This window comes from Falco naumanni, chromosome 1 (genome assembly GCF_017639655.2).
Source record: "Falco naumanni isolate bFalNau1 chromosome 1, bFalNau1.pat, whole genome shotgun sequence".
NCBI lineage: Eukaryota > Metazoa > Chordata > Aves > Falconiformes > Falconidae > Falco > Falco naumanni.
In genome coordinates this window covers 56,672,908-56,698,188 of record NC_054054.1, presented here as the reverse complement: position 1 = coordinate 56,698,188, position 25,281 = coordinate 56,672,908, and the positions used below count along the sequence as shown (strand labels likewise).

At 38.6% G+C, this 25,281-nt stretch overlaps 1 protein-coding gene across 1 annotated transcript in view; it reads left to right on the top strand.

The window, feature by feature from the left end:
* The window catches only part of GABRG1 (gamma-aminobutyric acid type A receptor subunit gamma1), a 58,517-nt gene that overhangs the window by 2,474 nt on the left and 30,762 nt on the right, over nt 1-25,281 (top strand). Inside the window, exons 2-3 of the mRNA XM_040594936.1 lie at nt 14,676-14,824; nt 23,842-23,909. Coding sequence (XP_040450870.1) covers nt 14,676-14,824; nt 23,842-23,909 — 217 coding nt within the window. The remainder of the gene's footprint in view (nt 1-14,675; nt 14,825-23,841; nt 23,910-25,281) is intronic.

Genomic DNA, 25,281 nt, shown 5'->3' with positions numbered 1-25,281 from the left:
AAAGCTGTAGTATGCCAGTAGAATGAACTTCCTTCACCAAAGGGATGCATTGCAGTTGAATGCTGTCCCAGAAAACAGTTGTTTCCCCCCAGTTCTGCATGTGCAGCACAAACAGACCAGAATGGCCAATGCACGTGCTGTAACTTCATGTGACAGTATTTTGAAGGACTGCTTTTGTCAATAGCTGACACCTCTTCTGTAGCAGAAACTGGGCTGTGAGCCTTTCTATAAGGTATGTGCAGGCAAAGAGTAGTTACCCAGCAGCCACTGTAGCTCGAAATGCTCGGCAAACCCATTATTCTTCTTGAACTAAAATAAATAGATAATTCATAGGGAAAGCATAAGAGCTGACAGTATAATTAATATTATTTCTGTAGTGCTAACCATACAGGTGCAGCCTAACTTTTTTTTTCTAGTTTATAATGCATTAAGTGGTATGTGCTGGTCAACATCCCTAACTATATTGCAAACTTAACTTAATTTTGACCATATCTTCCCTTTACTTTTGTAACCTGGTGTTCTAAAAAGCAATTCTGTACGCTCCATTGCAATGTACCTGTCAGCAGGTGCAAATGTCAACTAATATTTTCTTTTCCATTACTCTTATATAATACGGCCTACGGTTTCTTCTCATATAAATTCCTGGATCAGAGTTAAGCCTGTCATAACAACATGGGTTTCTTAATGCTTGATAATAGTGTTTTACTGTTTCATTTGAACATCTGTGATGTTTATTCATTATTATCCTCGCTCTTACTTGCTTTGTTCATGATGTGACAGTGAAGAACTGGTTATTTACTGGTTATTTAGCAGTCCCAGTGGTTTAAAATATGGTTTATTTTATTAAAAGTGTATTAATATTTTTTGTTAATATAAAGTTTAATGAGATATAAATATTGAGAAATATTTTTTGCACATAATTTTCTTACAGTGGATTCAAAGAAAACCTTCAAACTATGGCAATCCATTAAAAAAAAAAAAGGCACTCATAGCAAATTGAACAACTTTAACTTGCTGTTTGTTAAATATGCCTGATGTTAAATAAGAGCACCCTTGCTACCAACTCAAGCCTTTCTGAGCTGGATAGAAAAGGTAACAGGTGAGCACTTGTCGGCTTTGGTCACCTTTTTTCTGGATACATGAGTTTGGCTACAGAGTAAATTACAAGGGGGTTGAGGGTTCTGTGTTTTTTTTTCTTTGAAGCTGTAGAGGAATTGTAATAATCTAGGTTAAATACAATACCTGGTTTCTATGGCCAGTAGGTAGGGCTACTTAAATGGACTTGGCATATGCACTGTTTGAAAGTGAGTTGCCTTGGTTTGTGCTATCAGATGTATATACTAGAAAAGTAATGGTTGAACTCACAGGAAAACAAAGGTGAGCATCTCCCAAGATGGGCAAAGAGCCTTTTTTATAGTACCATTTATGAAAGAAGAGTACTAGGGCTTTTTTAATTACATGCATAGCCCTTTCTTGCACTGCGTACTAAACTGAGTGCATATTTAGGTGAAATAGCGGTATCATAACTTATTTGGTAAAGAGCAGTAGAGAGAAACGGTAATTATAAATGACAGAATATAGCAGACCTGACAGGAACCTGTCAAAGGGTAGAGGATGACAGTGACACTGGATTCTATATTTTTAACAATTTCTCTGAATGGTAATAATTTGTAAAGAGTAATTCAGGTGCAACTGAATTAAATTGGAGATGACACAGAAGTCCCAATTTTGCATTTTTCACATATGTTTTTAATAAAGTTGAAAATAGTGTGGTGTCTTTAGTGGCCTACCAACCTATGTAAAACCTTGATTCTACATATATAAACTTAAAATGGTAAATCATGCAACAACACTGAACTAGCAGAGGTAACTTGAGCGACTAGAAAGGTCATCAGGAGCTGACCAGACCAGAACTTACTTCAAAGAAGAGCAAAATCTCAGTGATACAGCAAAGGTGGAAAGAAGTAGTTTCTAAAATAGGCTTTCATTGGTGGGTGTTCAAGCCAGTAGGATCTGTAGTGATAATTCAGTCTGATACGAGAATAAACAAAACTGGAGAATTTACTCTCTTTTGCATCAGGTTTGTTGCTTCAGTAGAACAGTTATAAATTTCTGCATAAAGATTTGACGAGAAGGAATCTGATGAAGTATTGTACAGTATTTCCAGTTTGAGGTTTCTCTGGCTTCCAGCCAGTGGATCTTCTGCCTTCTACTAGCTGAAAAAGCCTGGTTTTTCCCCAGTGCTACTTGCTGCAGCTGGCTTAGCCACTGGATCCTACGTGCAGCTCTTTGTGGGGAAATCTAGGCCATACCTCTGGTTCTGCAGGGCAACCTCAGGGTGCAGACCCATGGCTGCAGCTGCTTTTCAGGAATGGAGTGCGGTCTGCAGCTCTCTGCTCTTCCACAGGGAAAACAGTCATCAAAGCTCTTCATTGCCCTGTGTGCCTCTGCCAAGTTTTGCCTTGATAAGAACTTAAGGCACCTCAAATGAATCCTGAAAATTCTTAAAGGAATCAGCATTTTGGTCAGAAAACTTCCTGCCGCTTTGCTTTTTCCAGCCTAGTCTTTCATGATATGTTGTAGATCATGTGCTCATAGAAACCTTCATATCTCTTGGAGACGAGGAGCTGCACTGCAGTAGTATGCCTGGCAGTTGTTGCAGAATGAATGGTCTAGTCCAAAATGAAAGTTTTATACAAATGTATCACAATTGGAGGTACTCTACACAGAGTGGAAATTTCCATTGAATTGGATTTACCCGTGCTACAGTCACGCGAACTACTGTTAGAAGTATTTCCCTGGTATATGTAGTTTAAGAGGCAACTTGATAGCAGCTTACATTTTCCTCTCAGGTAAATAAACTGAGCTGCTTACATTTCTTCAGAAAATATTGAATTATTTAACCATTTTGTAAACTCTTTCAATTTTTTCTTTGAGTAGCAGACCTCAAAAATGGGTAGATCATCTAAATATTAGCCTCATTAATGGCAAACACACAGAGAATATTACTTCCCTACTGCTACTTCATAGTTAAGAGATACTCTATCCCAGAATTAGCTCCAGTACTGCTCCAGTGTACCTCATGTTCTCTTTGCTTTCTGCCTTGATCCTCAGTTCCTTTTCCATGTCACTGCATTTACGTCTGATGAGGTATGAATGGCTCATTCTGTGTTTCTAAATTTATATGCAGTTATTTTTCTTATTTTCAGGAAGACAGACAGACACAGTGAATAGGAAACATCTGACGTAACATGAGATACATCCCCTTTGGATTATATTATTGAGGTCTTAAATAGATCATTAGTCCTTTCATTTAATATGGTTTCCTTCTTATTTACGGCAGTGTTCCATGCGGGATTAAGTCTTATTATTATTAATGTAATACTATGATCCAATTTATCTTTCAAAACAAAGTTCATCTGGATGGAATTTGTATCAGCAAAAAGCTGTAGTATTAAGTACTAATTTAGGTGGAAAACTCTGTCACTGTAAGTCAGAACAAATTTTTTTTACTTCATTTTCTGATGCCATATTTACATTGCAGGATAAATTTTGTAGATGTTTTTTAAAATAAAGTACCTCAGTGTTTTCCCTAGGGGAGAAAGGTACTTGATCTCTCCAGTATAGAGCCATTGAATGTGTGCTGGATTGTATCAAACCTGCTGCAGGTGAGCTGTGGACCTGTACCTTAGGTTCTTGCTCTGCCAATGAGGACCTTCCAGCTGATGACCTGCAGCTTGCATCCAGCAGAGGACAACCCTGACAGCCATAACTTTTAGTCACCATCTGACAAGAGGTGCAATACTCCTGTTGTAAAAGATAAGTGTTATATTTAATACGCAATAAATTACAGTGGAGAAGACATAATTTTGCTTGCAGAGAGAGAGCGAGAGCGCAAGCTTTTTATTACATGGTTTAGGTATTTACATTAGCCCTTATCGAGTATATTCACCTCTTTGTACAGTTATTCATTAATTTAATTGACCTTTGGGTTAGTCCATAATTGCCTAATGGCAGTTACACTGAAATTTCAGTGGAACACATTTGCCATATTTCTCCTGGGGACATGTTATCATTGCCTAGTTATTATGATTTCAAGCCAGATTCATCTGTATGCCATGAATATGGTACACAATTCAGTGCAAGTCTCCAGTTCTGTGGCTAGTTCAGTCTATAAATATTTCTTTGACTTCTGTAGGAGTAGGTTGATACCTGCTTACATGTGTACTAGAACTTGAAAGTATTTCTAGCAAGCTTGTTTTTGTGAAATGCTGTAGTAGATTGGTAGTTACCTGAAGATTTTGCAGGAAATATGCAACAAATTGTGTTAGAACAAATGTTCACATGAATACCAGAGCTTAAATGACTGAAAATGTCTTATAAAGAAGAGTGCATCTTAAGTATTTCTTGAGATGCTTGTGACATTTTAGAGTAGAAATCTTACAAAGTTGACTTCGCAATTTGATTAATGTTATAATGACTGTGGGATGGCATTTAATTAGAGTAACTGCTTTTTTTTTTGAGCTTATAGTTCTCAGCATTCATTTATGTTAGGTTTGTTTTAAGTCTAGTTCCACTATGGGAAGTGTTTCTTGGATCAAGGCACTTGACCCATCAACAATATATCAGTTCATTCTGAACTTGATGACAATTAACCTTTCATCAGTCAAGTGTAGATAGACGTCTGTGGTCTCTTGTATGGGGTACTGACATTTGGCACACAGATTTATGTGTGTCTGCATGTGATGAACCTAGTCTGAAACTCCCAGGAGACCTGATAGTGCCATGGTTAGTGCGTTTCAGGTATCCAGAAAGGTGATGCTTTTTCATCATCCTGTCCTTCCTTGGTAGTTTGGGGATATTTTGTCCTTTATTTAAAACCATTTGTCCCTTTTCAGTTATTTCTGTTTAGGCTCTATAATTTGCTATCGTTATCCTTTTATCTCCTGTTCTCCGAGTCTTCATTTATTCCCTGCTGTTTGGTCTGGATGATCAGTGGAATATGGCTGTTTACATTTCAATTATTTGATTGCGTGGTCTGGCCAAAACCCACAATGAAGGCAAAACTTACCAGCTGAGAAGATAAGACTTAGCAATTTACATTTCTAGGTTTCATTCAAATCTATTTAAAATAAATCACGCTAAGAATTTTAGTAGGTTTCAAATTCAGTTTCAGTCAAGTCCATACAGTTTATGCTAAGACCTGCTTTATCTTCCTGATACTTTTTTTGTTGTTGTTGCATGCACAAACTGGAAGGCTTTCCTTAGAAGACATCTTGTAGAGGAAGATGAATATAGATTTGTCTAAAAATTTTACAATGAAAACATGCTCTTCATCTCAAAGATTAAATTATAGTTGGCATGAGGGCCCCTACTAATTTTTCAGCTAGCATTAGGGAAGTTTGTGCTAGAAAAAAAAAAAGGACCTACTCACTGAAGGTCCTAGGTGAAGAGCTGCATTAAGGTATTGTAGTAATGGTTTTCTCAGAACAGAGGATGAGGTGTACTTACACTGCAAGTGTGCATGCTACGATCAATAAGTTACCCGTTTTTTCTAAGCCAAAACAAAACACACAACACATTCTGCAAGTCTGTAATCAGAATGTGGTAGAATTGATGTGAGAAAACAGAAGTGAGAAGTGTGTCCTATTTCCTCGCTTGTCTGTGGTGAAACAAGAACTGCTGAGAGCAGCAGGAATAACATTTGCATAGCCTTTCCTGGAGACAATTTGTTTTTTTCTTTTATGTTGAAACACTGTTTTTTCCAAGTTCATATGTTTGTGGGCAGGGCTGCTGTTCAGAGGGAGCTGGAGAGGCTGGGGGAGTGGGTTGACAGAAGTGTTAGAAAATTCACAAAGGATGAGTGCCAAGTCCTGCACCTGGGTGGGAAAGCCCTTCTCAGCAGGATGGGCTGGGGACTAGCTGGCTGGGGAGCAGCTGTGCCAGAAAGGACCTGGAGTTCCTGGTGGACAGCATGGCACCTTGGCAGCAAAGAGCCTTGGTCTGTGTGGACAAGTGCACACTCGGGAGGTTGAGGGAAGTGATCATGTCCCTCTGCTCAGCACTTGTGAGACTGTATCTGCTTTGGGTTTAAACTAGAGGGAGCTCAGCAGAGGGCTACCAAGCTGGTCAAGCAGTTCTTGCCCTGTGAGGAGAGGGCAGTTCACCTTGGAGAAGAGGTGACTTTGGGGGACCCAACAGCAGCCCCCAGCACTCATGGGGAGTTGATCAAAGAGACAAAGGTAAGCTCTTCACAGTGGTGCATTGTAAGAGGATGAGGAACAACGGTGGTGATTTGCAACATGGAAATACCAACTACGTGTAAATAAAAAGATCACTGTGAGTTTAATTAAACAGTGAAACAAGTTGTTCAGTGGGATTGTGGGGTCTCTGTCCATGGAATTTTCAAAGACCCGACTGGACTGTTCTAAACATCCTGGTCTGAGTTCAGTACTGGCCCTCCTTTGAGTAGAAGTTGAATTTCCCTTGTAAATTGCATGATTCTGTGGAAAACAGTAGGAATCGGCTTGTTTGTTGGTTTTGGTTTTTTGTTTGTTTTGTTTTTTTGTTTGTTTTGTTTTTTTGTTTGGTTTGTTGTTTGTTTTGGTTTGTTGTTTGTTTTGATTTGGTTTTGTTTGTTGGTTTTTTAAAAGTATGATTTGCTATCTTACTTGTGCAAGGTTCTTGCTCTCTATTGTATAGCATAAAAGAGAGGGCTGCAAAACCAGGTAGCTGTCTCCATCAGAGCTACAAATCTTTTTGTGACCACATATGGAGTTAAAGAGCTATTTTTACTAGGATGGTCAGAGTAAGATCACTATAATAATCAAGCTGAATATGTTTGAGAATCCAGCAGCGCTGAACTGGCACAGAGAATTACCTGTACTTGTGCAGATAGTTACGAGGAAAAATTTCAGTTGACTTCTGGGCTGCAACTTGGTAAGAGTAGAGACGGCAATTATACTGGTCTGAACATATCAATATTTGGATGAACTTTCAAGGAGAGATTAACTCTGTGTTGTATGAGAAGACTGATGGATAAGGAATATCTGTGATGCTTTTTGTTCAGGTGATACATTTTTTTGAGATCTTTAAAAGCCATTTGAATTAATAACAAGTTTGACCGGTGTAATTTCAAATAATATGTAGGATTATCTGATAGTTGACTTGGAGGAGAGCAATTTGTGTGAATCTCAGAACAATCTTCTCTTTAGGAACACATCTGTAATAATACCTGTTGGTTTTAATGTTAAAAATTCACATATCTATAAATGTTCTTTGCAGTCAGGTTGTGCCTTTATGAAGTATTCAGAGTTAAGTCTGCTTGTGTTGTTCAGTAATTTCTCTTCAGATTAGTTTTTGTTATATTAGTATAACAGAGATGTTGAAAATCATTTTATAAGAAATGTGATAATACCTTTAAGTGAAAGGCTTGCTGGGGCTAAAATTAATTGTACTGAACTTACTGTGTGGGGGAGAAAATGTTTCATATCTTTCAGAGAAGTACTTCAGAGCTGTCATGACTCAAAAGAGCTTGATCGCCTGATGCTTGTTATGTGTATTAAGATATCACAAGTTTGATAGCCTAAACACTCAAATATGTAGGCAACACTTTTCATTACAGGGAATAAACAGCAGGGGTACCTGCTTTTACTCTGTTAGTGTTATAAATGATCGTTCATTTTATTTTAAACAAAGTTTTCCTTACTTAATACTAAGTGAACTTATGCAGCTTATCCTAAAAAAAAAGTTTTATCTATGTAAGAATTTCTTTTATTTTTTCCACACTTTTCCTTGATAATTTTACTGCTGACTTAAGGTCCTGATTCATCCCTTCAGTAAAAACTCAGGAAGGAGAAGAGGAACAAGAAACATGTCAGGAAATTATAAATAGCCAGACAAATAGGACGTTAGAGAAGGTGAAGTGCACAAGACAATGTGTGTATCAAAAAGAATAACCCACCTAACCATATGTGGTCAGCATACTGGAAAAAAGATGTAGGGAATAAGTAACACATACTTCAGTGGGAGAAATACATTTTGACAAGAAAAGAATATGCCAAAGTCTGGCAAGGGATGGAGGGGGAAATAGATTGATGAAAGCATCTAAGATGGAAGGGGTGAGGGAACAAGAACAGAGATTTTTGTCCATAGAGTGTCTAAACCAATTTAGGAAGGACAGAGATGAAGGAATATGACATCAGTAACTCTGTATTCCACAGGATTAAGAAGAGCAATTAATGCTTTCTGGAGAGAGTATTTTCAGCACCTGCATTTCTTTGTTTGCAGTTACGCTTATTTTCCTGAATGTTTTTGCAATGAATAAAGCGTATCAGTGAAGAAGCTGATGATGAAATGTAAAAGAGAGTTAGTTTCTGCAGAAATGTAATAGAATGGATGAGTATGAAGTCAGCCATCAAGACTGGAAGATAAATCTTGAGAGATGTTTAAACCATCCACTACTGACAGCTGGCAGTGGAAGTAAGCTTTCAAGAAAATCTTTTGAAGAAAAATGTAATTGTTTCCTATTCTAGCAGTCATGACTATGTCATCCTGCTGCTATTGCCGCTGCTGAAAGTAAGTAATATTTGTGTGTAAAGATACTACAGTCTGCCTGATGCCCTTGGTTTAGAAAGATTCAAGGAAATATGTAAACATGTATTTTAAATTGCTGACATAAGAGTAACTACTAATTCCTACCATGTTGAAGTTGCATTTTGCTCTCTCTGTAAGGAAGTTTCTTCTGTTTTAGGCACTGCTTAAACTTACCATCCTCCTAGAGTTCAGGTTATGATCTGTACCTGGTCCTATGCCTTGGTGATTCATGTGACACATGCCTAAGTACTTGCTTTTTTAGATTCTTTGTTAGAATAATCACCAGCCTCTGTAAAAACATCTGACTCTGGATTTTGGGTTGTCAGTGACCATATTTTGTGTTTCAGCAATGCTTTAGGTCTTTTTTCATGTGTGGAATTTGGCTAGGTCAGATGACCTCTGTACCCTCATCAATGGGGCCATGAAATACACTTCTTTACGACATATAAGCATATTATGTTTGGTGTTCTGGAGTAAGCTAGTATTTGGTTAGATGTCTGATCAGTTGGAAACCTTCCCTGGAAACCTTATCTGTCTCAATTGACTTATTATGAAGCATTGTCTGGTTAAAAGCACTATTTTGACAAACCTCTGAAGCTGTATTGTTCCTAACAAAGTAACCTCCCATGCTTACAATTTGGGAAACATTACCATTGGGTTTGAAAGTTGAGAGAAACAGTAATTATTATTATTTTTTTTTTAGTACTGGAAAATAAAGGTTAAATTGTATTATACTTAGGCAAAAGGCATAAATATGTTGAGCTGGGAATAGTAACAACTGTCTCTAATGCATGTGTTGTGATTCAGGTAAGTGTCACTGTGCCCTACCCCTGTACCAGTAAAACTCCCAAAGCAACTGCTTTTGGCTGCTGTTGGAGAAGATCTTCAACCAAATGCAACAACACAACCGGTCTTACTGTTTTCATTTGCATGCGTAAGGCAAAAAGGAAAATTGTATGTCTTTTTCAGCTCTTTTGGCATATAAATTATCTGGAATACTGATGTTCCTTCTTTTTTATTTATTAAATTATCATCAGAGTATTCCTTGTATGAAAGGATCACTTTATCTCCAAATAGACAAAGCCACTGTGCAGGGTTGTTTAAACCTCATGGCCACTGAGGGCTTGATTGAGTTGCTTGTGCATAGACATGAAGTGTTGGTGGAGACAACTAAAGTTCCCTACCCAGTGTCTGCTGTTTCTCCATATGTTTCTCCAGATTCTCCTCAAAAATCATCTGCGTTTCGAGGACTGGCTACCCTTGGGTGTGTTGGGTAGGAATAAGAGCCTGGGAATGGACAACTAAATTTATCCTTAGCTGTGTTTAAATACTCCCTCCGATGCTGTGTATGTACTTCTGTGTGTAATACTTTGATACACATGATGCAAATAGCAGTAGGACCGTTCTCACTATATCCAATTTTTTTCCAGTCCATTACATAACCTGACACATATTGATTGGAACTTAAAGTGCACGCGGTTGGTTTTTCTCATATGTAAAGAACAAAGACCTATGATACTAATGTCTGAGGATGAGCAAGTTGCCTGATGTTGAAAATACTTAGTCATTAGTCACTTGTGCTCAGGGATTTATTACTCATGGTAGTGTCTCCAATTAGTTGAAGGACAGAGAGTGTAATGAGGGCACTTTTTGCTTAATTACTGTTAACTGTATATGTGCAGTTTACTGTTCAGTTTATGAGGCTGGCTGAAGTGTTACAGCAACAAGTGTGTTAAGGAGTGAGGTTTATTTCTTGTTTATAAAATCAGGATTAACACCTGCAGTAGTGGACGGGAAATAGTGTCGTGCCATGGAATAGTGATGTTTTGATGTTTGATGTCATATTTGTGTCCTAAAACACCTCTCTAGACATTGTGGAAAAGACCTACTAAGTGAACTTTGTGGAAGACAATATATTTTACAGTAAATAGAGAAACGATCAAGTAGTATGTTCTGTGTATAGTGAAATAACCTTTAGATGAACTTGGAAAGGAAAAGAATTCCTCTTTAATTAAGTTTGCCTTTCTTCCTGGGGTTGTGAGATAGAGAGGAAAGTGCTCCTGTTAAAGTGAGGGTGGCGTTAATTGACATTAATCTTCATGGGTTTGTTAGATTTATTTTAACTGCAAGGAAGTAAAAAGGTGGTTGGCCCAAGTTAACTCTTGCTAAATATTTGAGCAGCATATCTGAATTTAATGTTTTATTTTCTGGTTTGGAATGAAGTTTTCTGTCTTCCGTGTTTTCTTCTACCCCATTCCAAACCCTGGAGAAAAAGCTGGACTTTGCAGTGTGAGACAGACACACAGAAACTGGGGTCAACAGTTTTGAACCATCTTGTTTTCCAAAGTGAATGTTTGTTTAAAGAAAATGATCTAATAACCTCAGTTAGAGCCTGATAACACCAGTTCAACCGATCCTGCTGTGTAAATCTGAAGGGATTTCTACCTTTGAAACAAAATAGTTCAAATCTATTTGGTATGACAGAGATTAGTGATTCAGATTCCTAGAAATGAATATGTACACAGTGTTTGTCCTGTTGCCTTTGTGTATCTAGGTGCTGTTTTAGGAGAGCTTTGTGCAACTCCCCCAAAAACATCTGGATTGAGAATTCAAGTTGGCAAGTGTTGTGTGTTCTGCTTCACTGGAGAGCATACAGAAGACTTTCTATATATTCTGGTCACTTCCTTTTTACAACCAGCATCATCATTTTCTTACTTCAGTCCTGTGGCTGTGCATCAGTGGCTACAGCTTAGGAATCAAAAGTGTAGAACTGGCTGCCATCAGCACTGCAGAGACATTATAGTCTTTGTTGCATGCTTAGTGGCCTTGGGCACAGAAGAGCTAAAGAGATGGGTTAATCACAGTCAATCACCTCACCTCTGAAAAGGCCGGTAAGACAGGAATAGAGAGAGTTAAGAATACCTCCTTCCACTGTGTATAACAGTGATAGTCCAGTTCCTCCACATTTAGTTACATTAATTTCTGATCTGTGCTAGTTCCTTTGCTGGTTTAGCTAATGGATTAGTGAGCCACAAGCTCTTCTTAATTTAGTGTACTGGTGTGGGAGTCTAGTTTATTTCTTTTCTAGCAGCTGGTACTTTTTTCAGTCTACAATACTTTCTAGGTAAAGCCAGATAGTTCCTTGTAAGTAGTAGGAAGTGTGTGTTTTAAACAGAGGCTCTTGTCAGATGCTAAGTAAAGAAATATTGTCTCTAATAAAAGTGCCTCCTTAAATGGATTTGCATAGTAATGGCTGGAAAAGCTCTCAGATGTTGGGAAGCAATTTTTCCTTCTCCCCCTGGAATTTCATTAACAGCTTTCTATAAGCTACCAGTGTCCTCATCTGTACACCTATTTGCAGTTCAGAGTTTTGAAGTTGGGGGAGGACCAGAGGTCCTCCAGTCAAGCAAGATAGAAAGTGAAAATGTGAAATGTATTTGTATTTTTTTTCTTGTTAATTTCAAGTTTATTTACATATAGTAAACCGTAGAAAAGAGAGAAATGGAGACCAGGTTGCTCAGAGAGGTAATGCAGTTTACATCCTTGGGGGTCTGCAAGACCCAACCTGATCAGGCCCTGAGAAGCCTGCTGGGACCTCAGAGCTGGCCGTGCCTTGAGCAGGAGGCTGGACTGGAGACCTCCCATCATCCTTTCCCACCTGAGTTGCCCTGTGAATCTATACAAAAAATTAAGAACTCTTCAAAATGTCAAAATATTCAGGTGACTGTGAGTGGAGGTATCAGGGTTGTAACTCCTCTGGTGTTTAGGAGGGAATGGTATGACCTCTGGTACTTTGACTAAATCTATGCTGTTCTTAATAACTATGTGGAAAGGATATTAAAGCAGGGCAAAACTGTGTCATCATCACTCAAAATTCTCTGCAAATAATTGGGCTGACCCTGAGAGTTAGTTGCTTTGGGTCTATACAGAGCTCTGGTAGTTTCATTGTATTTTCTGCTGTTTGTGGGATGGAGGACAGAGAAAGAAGAAAAGGTCAGTTTTGTGGTGGACATGTCTCTTTCCTTGGAGAGCTGCTTATAAATTAAGTTTTACTCCTCATCATCTTAATGCCTCTGGAGAAAAGCTGGGATTGGCTCTGCATTCTTAAGAACCGTAAGCAAATTTATGTGGTAACTAGATGGCATAAAGTGCAAGCAGACCAATAAATAAATAAATAAATACATAAATAAAAGCCGCATGGTAATGAAACATGAAAGAGATGGCAATAGGTAGCTTTGAGGGAAAAAGAGTGTACATTTACAAAACTTAGCTTCCTACTTCTTTTAGTGTTCCCATTAGTGGCATCCTGCTAATGGGAAATGATAAATATTTAATATCTGACATTTCTATAATGCCTGTGTAGTGCAGTAAAGATTAAATATTTTACAGTGCATTTCGATTTAAAAGAATGAAAGCACTTTTAGACCGTTATGGGGGAAGCTGTCTGCGAACCTTGTATTTAGATTGAATATTATTTTCAGCTATAATAGACTCTTGCAACGTGTTTGCAGCAAGCTAGGTATGAAAGTCCCAATATCCAAGCAGTGCCTCTTGTTCATGCTCTGGGAACCTGCTGAGCTGTGGCAAGCTCCCTGTTGCACTTCCCAAATTAAGCAGGCATGCTGAAACTACTGAGCAGTTTACACAGCCGTGGTAGTCTTGATTTTCATTAAGACTTGCTAGTGTTATCTGAGAGGTGATGCAAGGTCTTATGCATACAGACTGTTTTGGTGCATTCCCACAAAGGAGTGCAATAAAAGCAAGAAGTGCCTATTCCATCTCTGTCCTTTCCTGACTTTTTCTTTTCTTTCCTCCTGAAGGCTGGTGGTCTTCATTCCTGTAGGAAATTTACTGAAAAAATCCACCCTTAGTTTAATATAGCCAGTTGTTTTGGTGTACAATACAAATTTTATAAGGACAATAATTTAATTCCTTTCTTTTACTGGAATATCTGTGCTTCTATTAACATTGGAGCTGATTTATATGGATTGCATATGTTCTGTAATAATTGCTAGCCAGTGTCCATTTGTGAAGATAACGTTGTGTGACTGTTAGAGTTACTGCTATCAGTCTGATGCACTTTGCTTGACTTGAAGCCCATAGCAGTTCCCTGAAATAAGCTGGATGAGTAATGTAGATTGCAGACTTAAGCACTGGAGGAATACTTAGGTCCACGCTCATTTGATTCAAATGAGAAGAAAACTACTTCCAGGCATTCCTTGACCTTTTGGTGATATCTGAGTGAATCTGCAGATGCAACCAAGGTATTACGAGTTTTTTGTAATTACTTAGTGATTGACTGTATATTGCTGCTTATCTAATTAAAAGATAGGCAATAAATGAATGTGTGTTTTCCTTGTACATTTGTTTCATCTTGATAAAATAGGTCGTTAACAAATGATCTTCTTAACTGAAAGGAATGGTACAGCATTTTAACTGTACCACGAATACATGCAGATACATAATTGACACGACTGCAGCTTCTGTGAATGTTTAGTCATAGCACATGGATACGTTTGTTTGCTTTCTTAAAATCCGAATAGAGCTGAATGAGTATACAAGTCTTATTTTCTTTGTATCATAGCTAGAATGGAGGCTATTGGGAAGGAGACACTGTTAATGTTCTTGACACCAAGATGTATCTATTACCATGATTAAGCATCTCAGAAATATTAGTACCATGATTTGAAAATAAAATACATGTAGGGCAAAGCTTAGGAATTACATTTTTTGTTTTAAAACAGGAAAAGGCTGACAGTGAGAGGATGCCTACTGCTGCTTTATGGGTTTGACTCATGGCTTCAGTTTTGCTGTATGGGTGATGTGTTAATGCCTCTCTTGACATGTTTATTAGCTTACTCTTTCTACTGCCATAAAAAAAAAAAAAAAAAAAGAAGTTGGTGTTTTAAATAAGGGCCTGCCTCTTTCTGTTGGCACCAGAATGCATATGGATTTTTATAAGGTACTTTAAATAGTATTTAATATTTTATCAGTTTCTTTTTCACCTCTTGTGTATTCAGTTTCACCGTTTGTTTTGGTTTTTTTCCCCTAACCTTGTTTGTTTTATTCACTCACCACAGAGCTGATAAAGCAGATGATGAGGATGATGAAGATCTAATGGTGAATAAAACATGGGTTCTTGCACCAAAGATTCATGGTGGGGATGTAACTCACATACTGGACTCCTTACTTCAAGGATATGACAATAAGCTTCGGCCAGATATTGGAGGTAAGCCCATAAAATAATTCAGTAAATAGAAGATGTCAACCAGAGATGGTGTGCATTTAGTTAAAGATGGTAAAAATCTGCAAGCAAATTATAACAGCAATAAAATGCAACCGTGTTCTGGAACTGGTGAAAAGAATGGTATATGGCAGAGTAGATCTTTTAATGTTTTATATACAATCTATTTTTCTTATGTAAAGTATTGCTTTTTGGGGACAGTGGGCAATCTAGAATAAATAATTAAAAAGCAATTATATAGTTTGCTTTGTTTAACTAAGATCTTCTGACAGAAAGAATTGTAGATATAAACCAGCCATGGTTATTTAGAAGTCTGATCTTGAGTCTGTAGGAGTTTATTAGAGAATTATTCCTAGATATTTTTACTCTTACTGTAGAAAATGGATTGTAAGTGTGTATTTTGAGCAAACTGAACTCAGTCTGGTTCTCGTCTTTCCTTAGCTCAGATTTTGAAAAAAAATGATAAGAATCTAAAAATGGAATTTAGGACTATACCTTTTCTAGAGGAATATAGGAAGGAAGACTGCATTATTGTAGATTCAACTTCACAGCTAGTAGGAAGGCAATTTTTTCTTTCAATAGTCAAAGCATCAATTTGTATAAATATTAAGTGTAAATATTTGGAAGAATCTTGTGTTGAAAACATGGAATACATGAAACCTTGCCAGCTTTTGTCTACCACGTGCATGCTGGATCAAACTAGGAAAAATACTTCATTTTCTCTGAGTTTGTTTCCTGACCTGTGAAGGGAGAGGTGGAGGACATAACTATTTGTTAAATACTTGGCATTTCCTATCAAAGGAATGCCACTGAAAGTCTATGAGATGCTTATACAATAAACAATACAATAATCTAGACTTGTTTCATTTATGTAGAACAGAGATGCAATCTCAAACTAAGTACGTTCTTTTGAAAGCTTCTGACGAATTGTTTTCTTCCCCAAATTTCTTAGTTTATTTTATTGTTGACTGTTACCCTGAAGGTGTTGAAAAGCAATTTCTCTTTCACTGTCATAACATAATCACATGTGAATCTCATGAAGTTTTTTGTAAGTCTTTGCCTTCATGTTCATTAAATTGAATTACTGCAAACATTTAGACAAAAAGAAAGATCTTCCAGCATATTTTTCCTTAAATTCTCAGTGTATAAGAGATGTATAGCATTACTTTTTTTGTCCCTCTGACTGCTTGATACAAAAACAGCAAAGTAATTATTAGAGAATAAACTGTCTCCACTAGGATTTCTTCTAATGATTAGCTGGTGGGTGGGGGTGAAAGAAGAGAGAATTCTGTTTCTCTTCTCTCCCCATAAAACTTAGAAATAAATGGTGAGAAAAATAGAGGAAGATGAGTTCATGCTGACACATCAGATGGATTTAGATGAGCATGGAAGAATTTTGGTGTAATTCCTACTTTCACATTTCTGGTTATGTGCTGAGTCTTGGTAGGGCAAGAACTCTGTCTGTGAGTTAACTTAATGTACAGCTTTTTGGAATCCAAATATTAGTTCCTGAAAGAAGGAACTTGGTTCAAGTTTCTTTCACATAAATGCCCCCTTTTTTTTTATTCTTTGCTCTTGATGCAATACTTCTGTACCAATTGACCTTTACTATCTGGGATCTGCCTCCATCCAATATATTAAAACATAAGGTTCATGAATAATCACCCAGAGTGATGAGAACAGGAAAGATTTGGAAGTACTCATTTTGTTGCCAGAAGAACAAACGTTAAGATTGACTCTCTTCTGTATGGAGGGGAAGGTGCAGGCTTCTGCCACAAGGCAGAGATTTTGGACAACACAAGGTGAAATTTCCAACTTCAGGTGAAGGCATCATATGCTGTCCAGTTGCTTGGGAACTGCAGCAGATATTCAACAGAGAGAAAAACAGAACTGGGCTGTAGTTCATTCACTTTAGTCTGCTTCAATTACATGGATAAAATCTGGTGTCAGATTCCACATCTTCAGAGTATACGTCAGTACTTGTACAAAAAGGTTGTTGAACTGAAATTCTAATTATCTTTCAAAGCAATAATGTCTCACAGAACATTTTTACTATTGAATTACAAATCTCAGTTATAATAGCAACGTTTTTTTGTTTAGAACCTGGACTTTTTGGGTTTGAATACCAGAGCAGAATTTTCTTTTCTTCCCGATGTTGGCACAGAATTTCAGCACCTCAGAGTGAGATAAGAGGTTTCATTGTTAAACATGGAGTTAGTTGAGGGAGATGATGAAGGAGAGCCAAATGAAAATTGAAACACCAGAGGCAATACTGAAATTTAATAGGAGAAAGCCACACTCATTTTCTGTTTGTCTCATTCAAATATCCACAGGTTGTAGTGATTTCTTAACTGCTACCCTTACTAGTCTTTAATTCAATTTATGTAGTATGCTTTGAGGTGTTTGGAGCGTAAAGAAACTAGTATTAAGGTAACTTCTGCTCAGTATGAAGTAATAGCAGTTACCAGATGAAGTCTCTTATCTGTAGTATAAATACCACTAATTACAATCTTGGAATATTCATATATTAATCAAGCAGTACTCTCACTGCTTGGTACTGTTACTGTTTGGCTACCTGATTTTATAACCACACTGTTTTAGCTTCAATCTTGCATCAATCTAGCTATTGTTTTTCAACTTCCTGTTTTTAAAGGAAAGAATTCTGGTGGCACACTCTTACATGTTAGAGATGCTGATATATTAATATTAGCTCATCAAAGTATAGCACATTTTTTTCCAGCTGTCTTATGCCCAGTGTCGTGTATTATATGGCTGAAACAACTGATCAGTCTGAAAGTCTAATTAAAAATAGGGAATAATCATCACATATCTATAATTCCAATGAAGTGTTTTCAATCAACGGTTTGAGGAAAGTCATCACTGATAGAGTTTTTAAGAATAGTGAGGATGATTGCTCATGGATGTAGAGAACTGAATACCTAGAGAAATTTAGATAGTTGTAATTGCCCTATAAGCAAGGCACGTGTCAATAATTGCATCTTCATGCACTAATGTGAAAAGTCACGTACTCAGGGATATAAAAGTTACATGAATAAAAAGTGGACTTTCAAGAGACTAATAGAAGCACTTATTCCAAAAAGATAAGGATATTAGGATGATATTTTATCAAACAGGTACCCTTAGTGTAACACTGATGAAAAGTTGATATAGACAGGAAAGGAATAAGCCTGAATAAGCAGGAAAATAACAAGTAAAGGTAGAAAGGTATGTATTCTGAGCTGAAGAATATTTTATAAGAATTGAAGAAATTGAAATACAAGAGCAAGATGCAGAAGAGCATATGCAGTGAATGTTACAGGTACTGGATGCGTGCACTGCATAGAAAATGATGGAAATAATAAAAATGGTATGGTAGGAGTATTTGCTAAAGAAGGGTTTCTTTTAAATAAGAAGGTAAAAAGAAGCATGGAGAACAGGGCTGTGCTTTCATCAAAATCACTTTGAAAAAATTCTTCAGAGATGGAGCTGGAAGCCTGCTGTAGACACTTGAGGCCGAATTTTCAATATAGATAGCTGTATAAGTAATGCTCTTAGATAACTGATTGTTGGAAATGTATTATTTCATTAAAAACTATTACAAATTGAAGGCTTCTGTTATTTCTGAATGTGGTAGTTGTCTAATTTACTTGCTGAATAACTGCTTTATTACCAAGAAGAGATGCTTCTTTAGGCAATTAATGAGGTGTTATAAAAAACATGCTCAAAGAAAATAAGCCTGGATGAATTTATCAAGAGTGGTCTTAGTTTAAATTAAATAGCATGATAAGTAGTAATAAAAAAAGGTGATATATCGTAGACCTTCATTCCAAAGTGGTGAATTCTGGTAAACTACAGGAGGTGGTTAGTGAATTTAGATGGACTAACACACTATTGGGTAATGTTGAGGATTGGAGTAATGAAAATGGAGCAATATTAAGCAATAAAAAGTGCAATGTTCTGCACTTTTACAATAACAATAATTTCTGTCAGGAGAGAGGGGTTTACAAACTGAGAATAACTGATAAGGAGAGCTTTTCAGTGTAGCAGGCAGAGATATTTCAAATATCAAAATACAAAAATTAGGCCTGGATAAATACAGGCCCCAAAAGAGGCACTTCTGATAGCGAGAGCAATTCCTAAAGTAGTTTTTCAATGACTGAGGTAGATTTTTATCACTATGATTTTTCTGATCAAGAGTAAACATTTTTCAAAATACAGATTTTGCTCAGTCTGGGGTTCAGAATATACCTGTGTGTTGAGTCTGGGTGGCAGGGTTTGGTAGCCGGGGGGCTACAGCGGTGGCTTCTGTGAGACGCTGCCAGCAGCTGCCCCTGTGCCCGATGGAGCCAGTGCCAGCGCTCCGGGACGGACCCGCCGCTGGCCGAGCCCGAGCCCATCGGTGACGGTGGCAGCGCCTCTGGGACAGCGTATTTAAGATGGGGGAAAGCTGCTGCACAACAGCAACCGCAGCCAAAGTGGGGAGCGAGGCCGTGTGAGAGCAACAGCCCTGCAGCCCCCGGGTCAGGGCAGGGGGGGCAGGGGGGCTCCAGGCGCCAGAGCAGGGGTTCCCCCCCAGCCCATGCTGAAGCCCACGGTGGGGCAGGCTGTGCCCCTCGGCCCACGGAGGCTGACGGTGGGGCAGATCCCCACCCGCAGCCCGGGGAGGGACCCACACCGGAGCAGGTGGGTGCCTGAAGGAGGCTGTGACCCCGTGGGAAGCCTGTGCTGGAGCAGGGGCCTGGCAGGGCCTGTGGGTCCATGGGGAGAGGAGCCCAGGCTGGAGCAGGGTTGCTGGCAGGGCTTGTGACCTGTGGGGGACCCACGCTGGAGCTGCCTGTTCCTGAAGGACTGTACCCCGTGGGAGGTGCAGCGGTTTGTGAAGAACTGCAGCCTGTGGGAAGGACTCCTGCGGGAAAAGTTCACGGAGAACTGTCTGCTGTGGGAGGGACCCCAGGCTGGAGCTGGGGCAGAGTGTGAGGAGCCTCCGCATGAGGAGGAAGGGGCAGCAGAGACAGCGTGTGAGGGACTGACCACGGCCCCTGTTCCCTGTCCCTCTGTGCCGCTGGGGGGGGAGAAGGTAGAGAAAATCAGAGTGAAGTTCAGCCCGGGAAGAAAGGAGGGGTGGGGGGAAGGTGTTTTTAAGATTTGACTTCATTTTCTGATTACCCTACTCTGATCTGATTGTCAATAAATTGATTTTCCCCAAGTTGAGCCTGTTTTGCCCGTGACAGTAATTGCCAAGTGATCTCCCTGCCCTGATCTCAGCCCATGAGCCCTTCATGGTATTTTCTCTCCTCTGTCCAGCTGAGGAGGGGAGTGATCGAGTGGCTTTGGTGGGCACCTGGCATCCAGTCAAGGTCAACCCACCACAGCCTGGGGGTTATGCAGCAGCATCCCTTCCTTCTAGCAGTGGTCCATGCCTGCTGAGAGAGTTGTCTTTCCAGGTCTTGCTCTTTGTTGTGAAGTTCATTCTTGCTCTTGAGTTCCAGGCACAAGAGTAATTTGCTATATTTATTTCTGGGACAAGCTGGTCCTTAGCTATGTGCTTGTGTTAGATGATGCTCAGTACCAGTCAAACCTTTTGAACCAGAAGAAAAGTTTAGTCTGATGAAGAAAAGGTGTCAAAGCAGGAAATCAGAAAGTGTAAATAGATCCCTCTGAATCAGCTAAGCAAACAGGTTCCCTGTGTGCTGCAGTTTCCTTAGGAGCTGATGAACTAGCCCCTGGGGGCAGCTGGCCCTTGGTGCTCTTCTCTCTCTCTCTCTGTTGAGTATGCAAACTAGTGTCCTCTCTTTTTCTTTTTTACTCTAGCCTGGCTCATATTGTCTTTCAGTGTAAATTCTTAAGGTGTGCAAGACCTTTCTCCCCATCCATAGAAGATTCTGTAAGTTTACAGTGCTGTTTTGCACTTCACACAGGATGTGTTAAATAGCCTTCTTCCTACTTGTAGTGTTTTCAAGGCTGATACCAAATTTTTGAAGTAAAATGAGAAGCATTCACAGTAGAAAAATCTTCACAAACCATCTTCTGCTGTTAGCTCTTTGTGGAGTAAATTATATGGATGTCAAATCAGTATCAAGAATGTATTTTCCTCCAGTGTTTGTAATTTTCATGGACTCATATCACTTCTAGTTCAAGAACACAAGAAGAATGAATTCTTTCCCTAATTCACAGAAGTACTTCGCTCTGTGCCATACAGAAGAATTAAGGTAACAAACCAGCCTTTTCCAATCTTTTTGAATTGGATCTCTTTCTCTGGATCATTTGGGTCAATTAAAATAATTTCAACAGAGGCAGATTTTCACACTCTTCACGGGCTCTTAATAGGTCTAATAATCTTACTCAGAGCAGTATGGAAAAGGCAAATTGAACTCCGTGGCACATTACAGGAGAGCCCTTGTGGCAGATCAAGTATTGCTCACTGCAAGCTGGAATTTCATAAAATTGACACAGCCCCCATTAAAAACTGGCTTGCTGACAGATCTCGAAATTTAATTGTTAATAAGGAAATATCAGTGGCTGGGCTGTCTATAGTGGAGTCTCATAGGAAAGTCTTGATCAAGAATAATGATACTTTGAATTATTTCAGCAATTAATTTTTGTAGTAAAGTTGGCAGATGACACAAAGACTGTTGGAAAGGGAGAGGCTGTATCTGCAGAGTAATTAGCTCCTTCAGTAGAACTGGAGATACAAAAGAAAAGGAAGTAGGGGGGAGGAAGCCTGTGGGTCATATTTCAAGGAGAGAGATTCTGCATAGTAAAGCAGTGATTTAGGGGACAATGTAGATATTTTGTGTAGTATAAGATCTTATCTATGCAACCCCTGAGCACTGTCCTGAAAGAAGTTCCTTTTTGAAAATCAACACAAAATCTGGAAATGTTCAGGCAGTACTGACAACACTTACAAAAATTTCTGGTGTCCACATTTCAAGATGGATCTGGAAACAACGGAGCAAGTTTATGGATTAAAGCTGAACAGATTATCTGTAGGTTGCATTTACAGTATGTGGTATGAGCCGTTCAGCATACTGAAGGCAAGTTTCAGAGGTGACCTTAATCACTGCATGTAGGTGCTTGTGTCTGAAGAAAAGGTTTGATATATGGCTAGGCAGTACTGGAAGCTGGTCAAATACTTGAGCCTTAGAACAAAACAAGGTTTCCTAACACTAAGAAGAATTAAACATTTCCTGCTAATATGGGTAAAAAGAATTGGGTTCGGCATTGCTTGACTGATGAGGCAAGATGCACTTTGATCCACCTCCTTGTGTTCTAGTCTAGCAGTGGGGTTGCTGTTACATAGACAAATAGGGTTGTAAAATTAAAGGATATCTGTCTGCGAGATGTGGCATATGTAAAATATATATGTTAGAGATGTGTAAATACACACATGTATTATTTTACTTTTTTTCTGTGGATATGAGTTTTTATCCCCAGCCCCCTTCCTTTATGAGTTCTGCAGACACTGAAAACATCTGCAGCTCAGGAAGTACATTTTTTCTTCAGGAAATAAATTGGTTTCCAGAGTCTGTTTAAACTTTCTGTGAAGCATGCTGGGGACAGGATGGTGATCAAGTGACTGTGCTCTGTGGTTATACAGAAAATCCTTTGTGCAGCCTCACTGGCGTGTCTTGCTGCCAGGGTCAGGGTCAGACAAGTAACGAGATTTGGAATCTGGGAGAATTTCCTCCCAGGCAAGATTGGCAGGGAAAAAGTATCTTAGGATATTTAGGCAATGTATCTTGCCTGTCATTGTAGCTGGCAAGGATGTTAATGATATCATGTTTCTTTTAGTGTGTCTGTTGGAGTTCTAGGTTTTTGAGATTTGAAAAAATCCTCTTAAGATTTTAGGTTTGTTACAGAGCACTTGGACAATCTCTGATGATCTGCAGTATAAAGAAATAAAATCTGATGACCTAGGGTCCCTCTCTTACGAAATCAAAGTGTCTTTTTGTTTGTACCTTCCTCCTTTTCCATCTGCAGATGGACAGACATGTTTCATTTTAATGTGCCAGAACATGAGAGACCGACTAGCACAGCTTTATTATTAACCTTCTTAATTTCACTGGGGACTGGGGACTAAGACATATGTCACCTTGTGCCCCTATTCTGGCTGTCCAGTACAGGCTAGAAGAAAATACTTGGTAAACTGATGAAGTTAAAATGTATCCCGGCCTCTTCTGTTTGTACCTTTTCCCCGTATAAACCAGATAGAAGGAAAAAACCTGAATTATCAGTGCCCCTTGTACTTCAGATGTGACTCTCATGGGAAGTCACTTGGATTTTGTGCCATCCTGTAAGTGCACAAAGTAAGAAAGTACATTCTGTGGGAGAAAAACAACTAGTTTTTTTGACTGCCTAGTGAGATTTGTTTCCCTGTGTTTTTAAAAAAGAGTAAGTTTGGAAATGTTTAACTTTTAAATGAGGAGATTTTAATTTGGTGTTTGAAGTGGTGTGTTAAGCTGATGAATGGACATTAGCAATCCTTAGGTGTGCTATAGTTGCATGAATTGAAGAAATAAGTGGTGAAAAGTTACTTTACTTTTGTTACACACTTTCCGTAGGAATTGACAGCACTAGATGTTGATTCCTTATAGCTGATAAATACATCTCTCAGACCTCATGTTTGTATGAGCAATTTTTTCAAACTTTTTTTTTCTTTTTATGATTAAGTTTTATGCAGGAAGACAGTTTTGGGTTTGGTTTGGTTTGGTGGTTTTTTTCCTTCCATTACGTTTTCCACCTTTCATATCTATCTTAAATCGATTAACAAATCACAGATGAGGACTGCAATACAATGTAAAAAAATTATGTTGATAGTTCTAACAATTCTTATGGAATAAGGGAGCCAAATTATATATGAATGAACAAACCAGGGATTTAATTACTCTGAATCTAATAAAAGAATATCAGATTTGTTGTTGTTTTAGTGAATAGGTTAAATTACATTAACAATGTACAGAGTTAATTAAATGTGTAATTATTATGGTTACTGTTTTGTTTAGTGAGAACTACGGTAATTGAAACAGATGTCTATGTTAACAGCATTGGCCCAGTTGACCCAATCAATATGGTAAGTTCTGATTACTGACAGAAAACATCTGAATGATGCTATGGTTTAATATTATGAAATAATTCTAATCTCATTGAAATAAGTTTCTTTTTTCTTACTGTGTATTCTTATGCTGTTAGATATGATTGTGGTTATTGCAGAAATGTTTAGACTATTCGGAATTGTAAGTTTTACAATACATTTCTTCTTTAAAAAAAAGATGAGGCTACACAGAGGATGTCATATCAGGTCCTCATTTCGTTAGTGTTGAACATTTTCACTATATTTGTTTATAACTGGTTTATCTCTGGCCCAGTATAATTTCCTGGAGCTACTCTTCGGAGGTTAAGAATAATAAAAATTGACCTAGCAGTTCAGTGCAATGATTTATTATTGTTATTCAAATTCATAGAAAAATTTGAAAGTAACCCTTTTGATCTCCTTTTTTGATGTCTTACTTAGTCTTACAGGTCTTCAATGTGTGTGTGTGTATGTGTGGACGCATAGCTGGTTTCTTCAGAAGTTAAGCAATGCATCTCATCTAGTTTCTGGTAGACCTGTTGAGATCTGGCCTATCTGTATGTTACTGACACTGAAGTAACAGCGCTTACAAGGAAGTTGAGTCTGTGGCCTTTTCTTAAACTCCTTAGATTTTCTGTCATGACGTACATTGTATGAAGTGTTGATGTTGGAGGTGTTAGAAAGGCCTTGTTGCATGATTCCTCCTGGGGACCACTACCCAGGACTAAGACTAGGACTGGTCCTTGGGCAAGTTTGTGTTCAGCACCCTCCTGCCTTCTTCCTTTTCCTCCCCCCTACAGAACTGACGACAGTATTGAATTTGCATGGCAGAGAAGCGTTCAGTCTGAGGCTGGAGTGTGCCAGTGCAGGGGGCTTCTGAGCATTTGATGAAAACACAGCAATTATTACTATTATTATTAAGGATCTTGTGGTTTACGTGCATGTCATCATGCTTGGGTGTGGAATACTGACTTTCAGAGGTGGGAAGCCAAGCAGGAAAAAACAGTGGTACTTAAATACTATGGATAAAGATGCCAAAAGTAAATGATGCAGATCTGTGGCAAAAGAAATTCATTCCAGGATAATGGTCTAACAAGCTTAGGGTTGCCATTACCTGGGGCTGTGGCAGGGAAGTCCAGTCTCAGGCCAGGGCTGTGTGTGAGGAAATGTATACAAGAGCAGAAGAGTGATGGGGTGGGGCAAGCTTATCAGTTTCTGTGTCCAGCATAAGTGGTGTCTGGTTTTGTCTGTCTTTCTACTGCAGCCTTTCTCTTTTGCTTCTCAGCATCCTATCCTTTTCTGAGGGAGCTTACTGTGGGAGCAAAATGTGTGGACAGGCAGCTACGTGTAAGGAGGATATAGCAAATGGTAG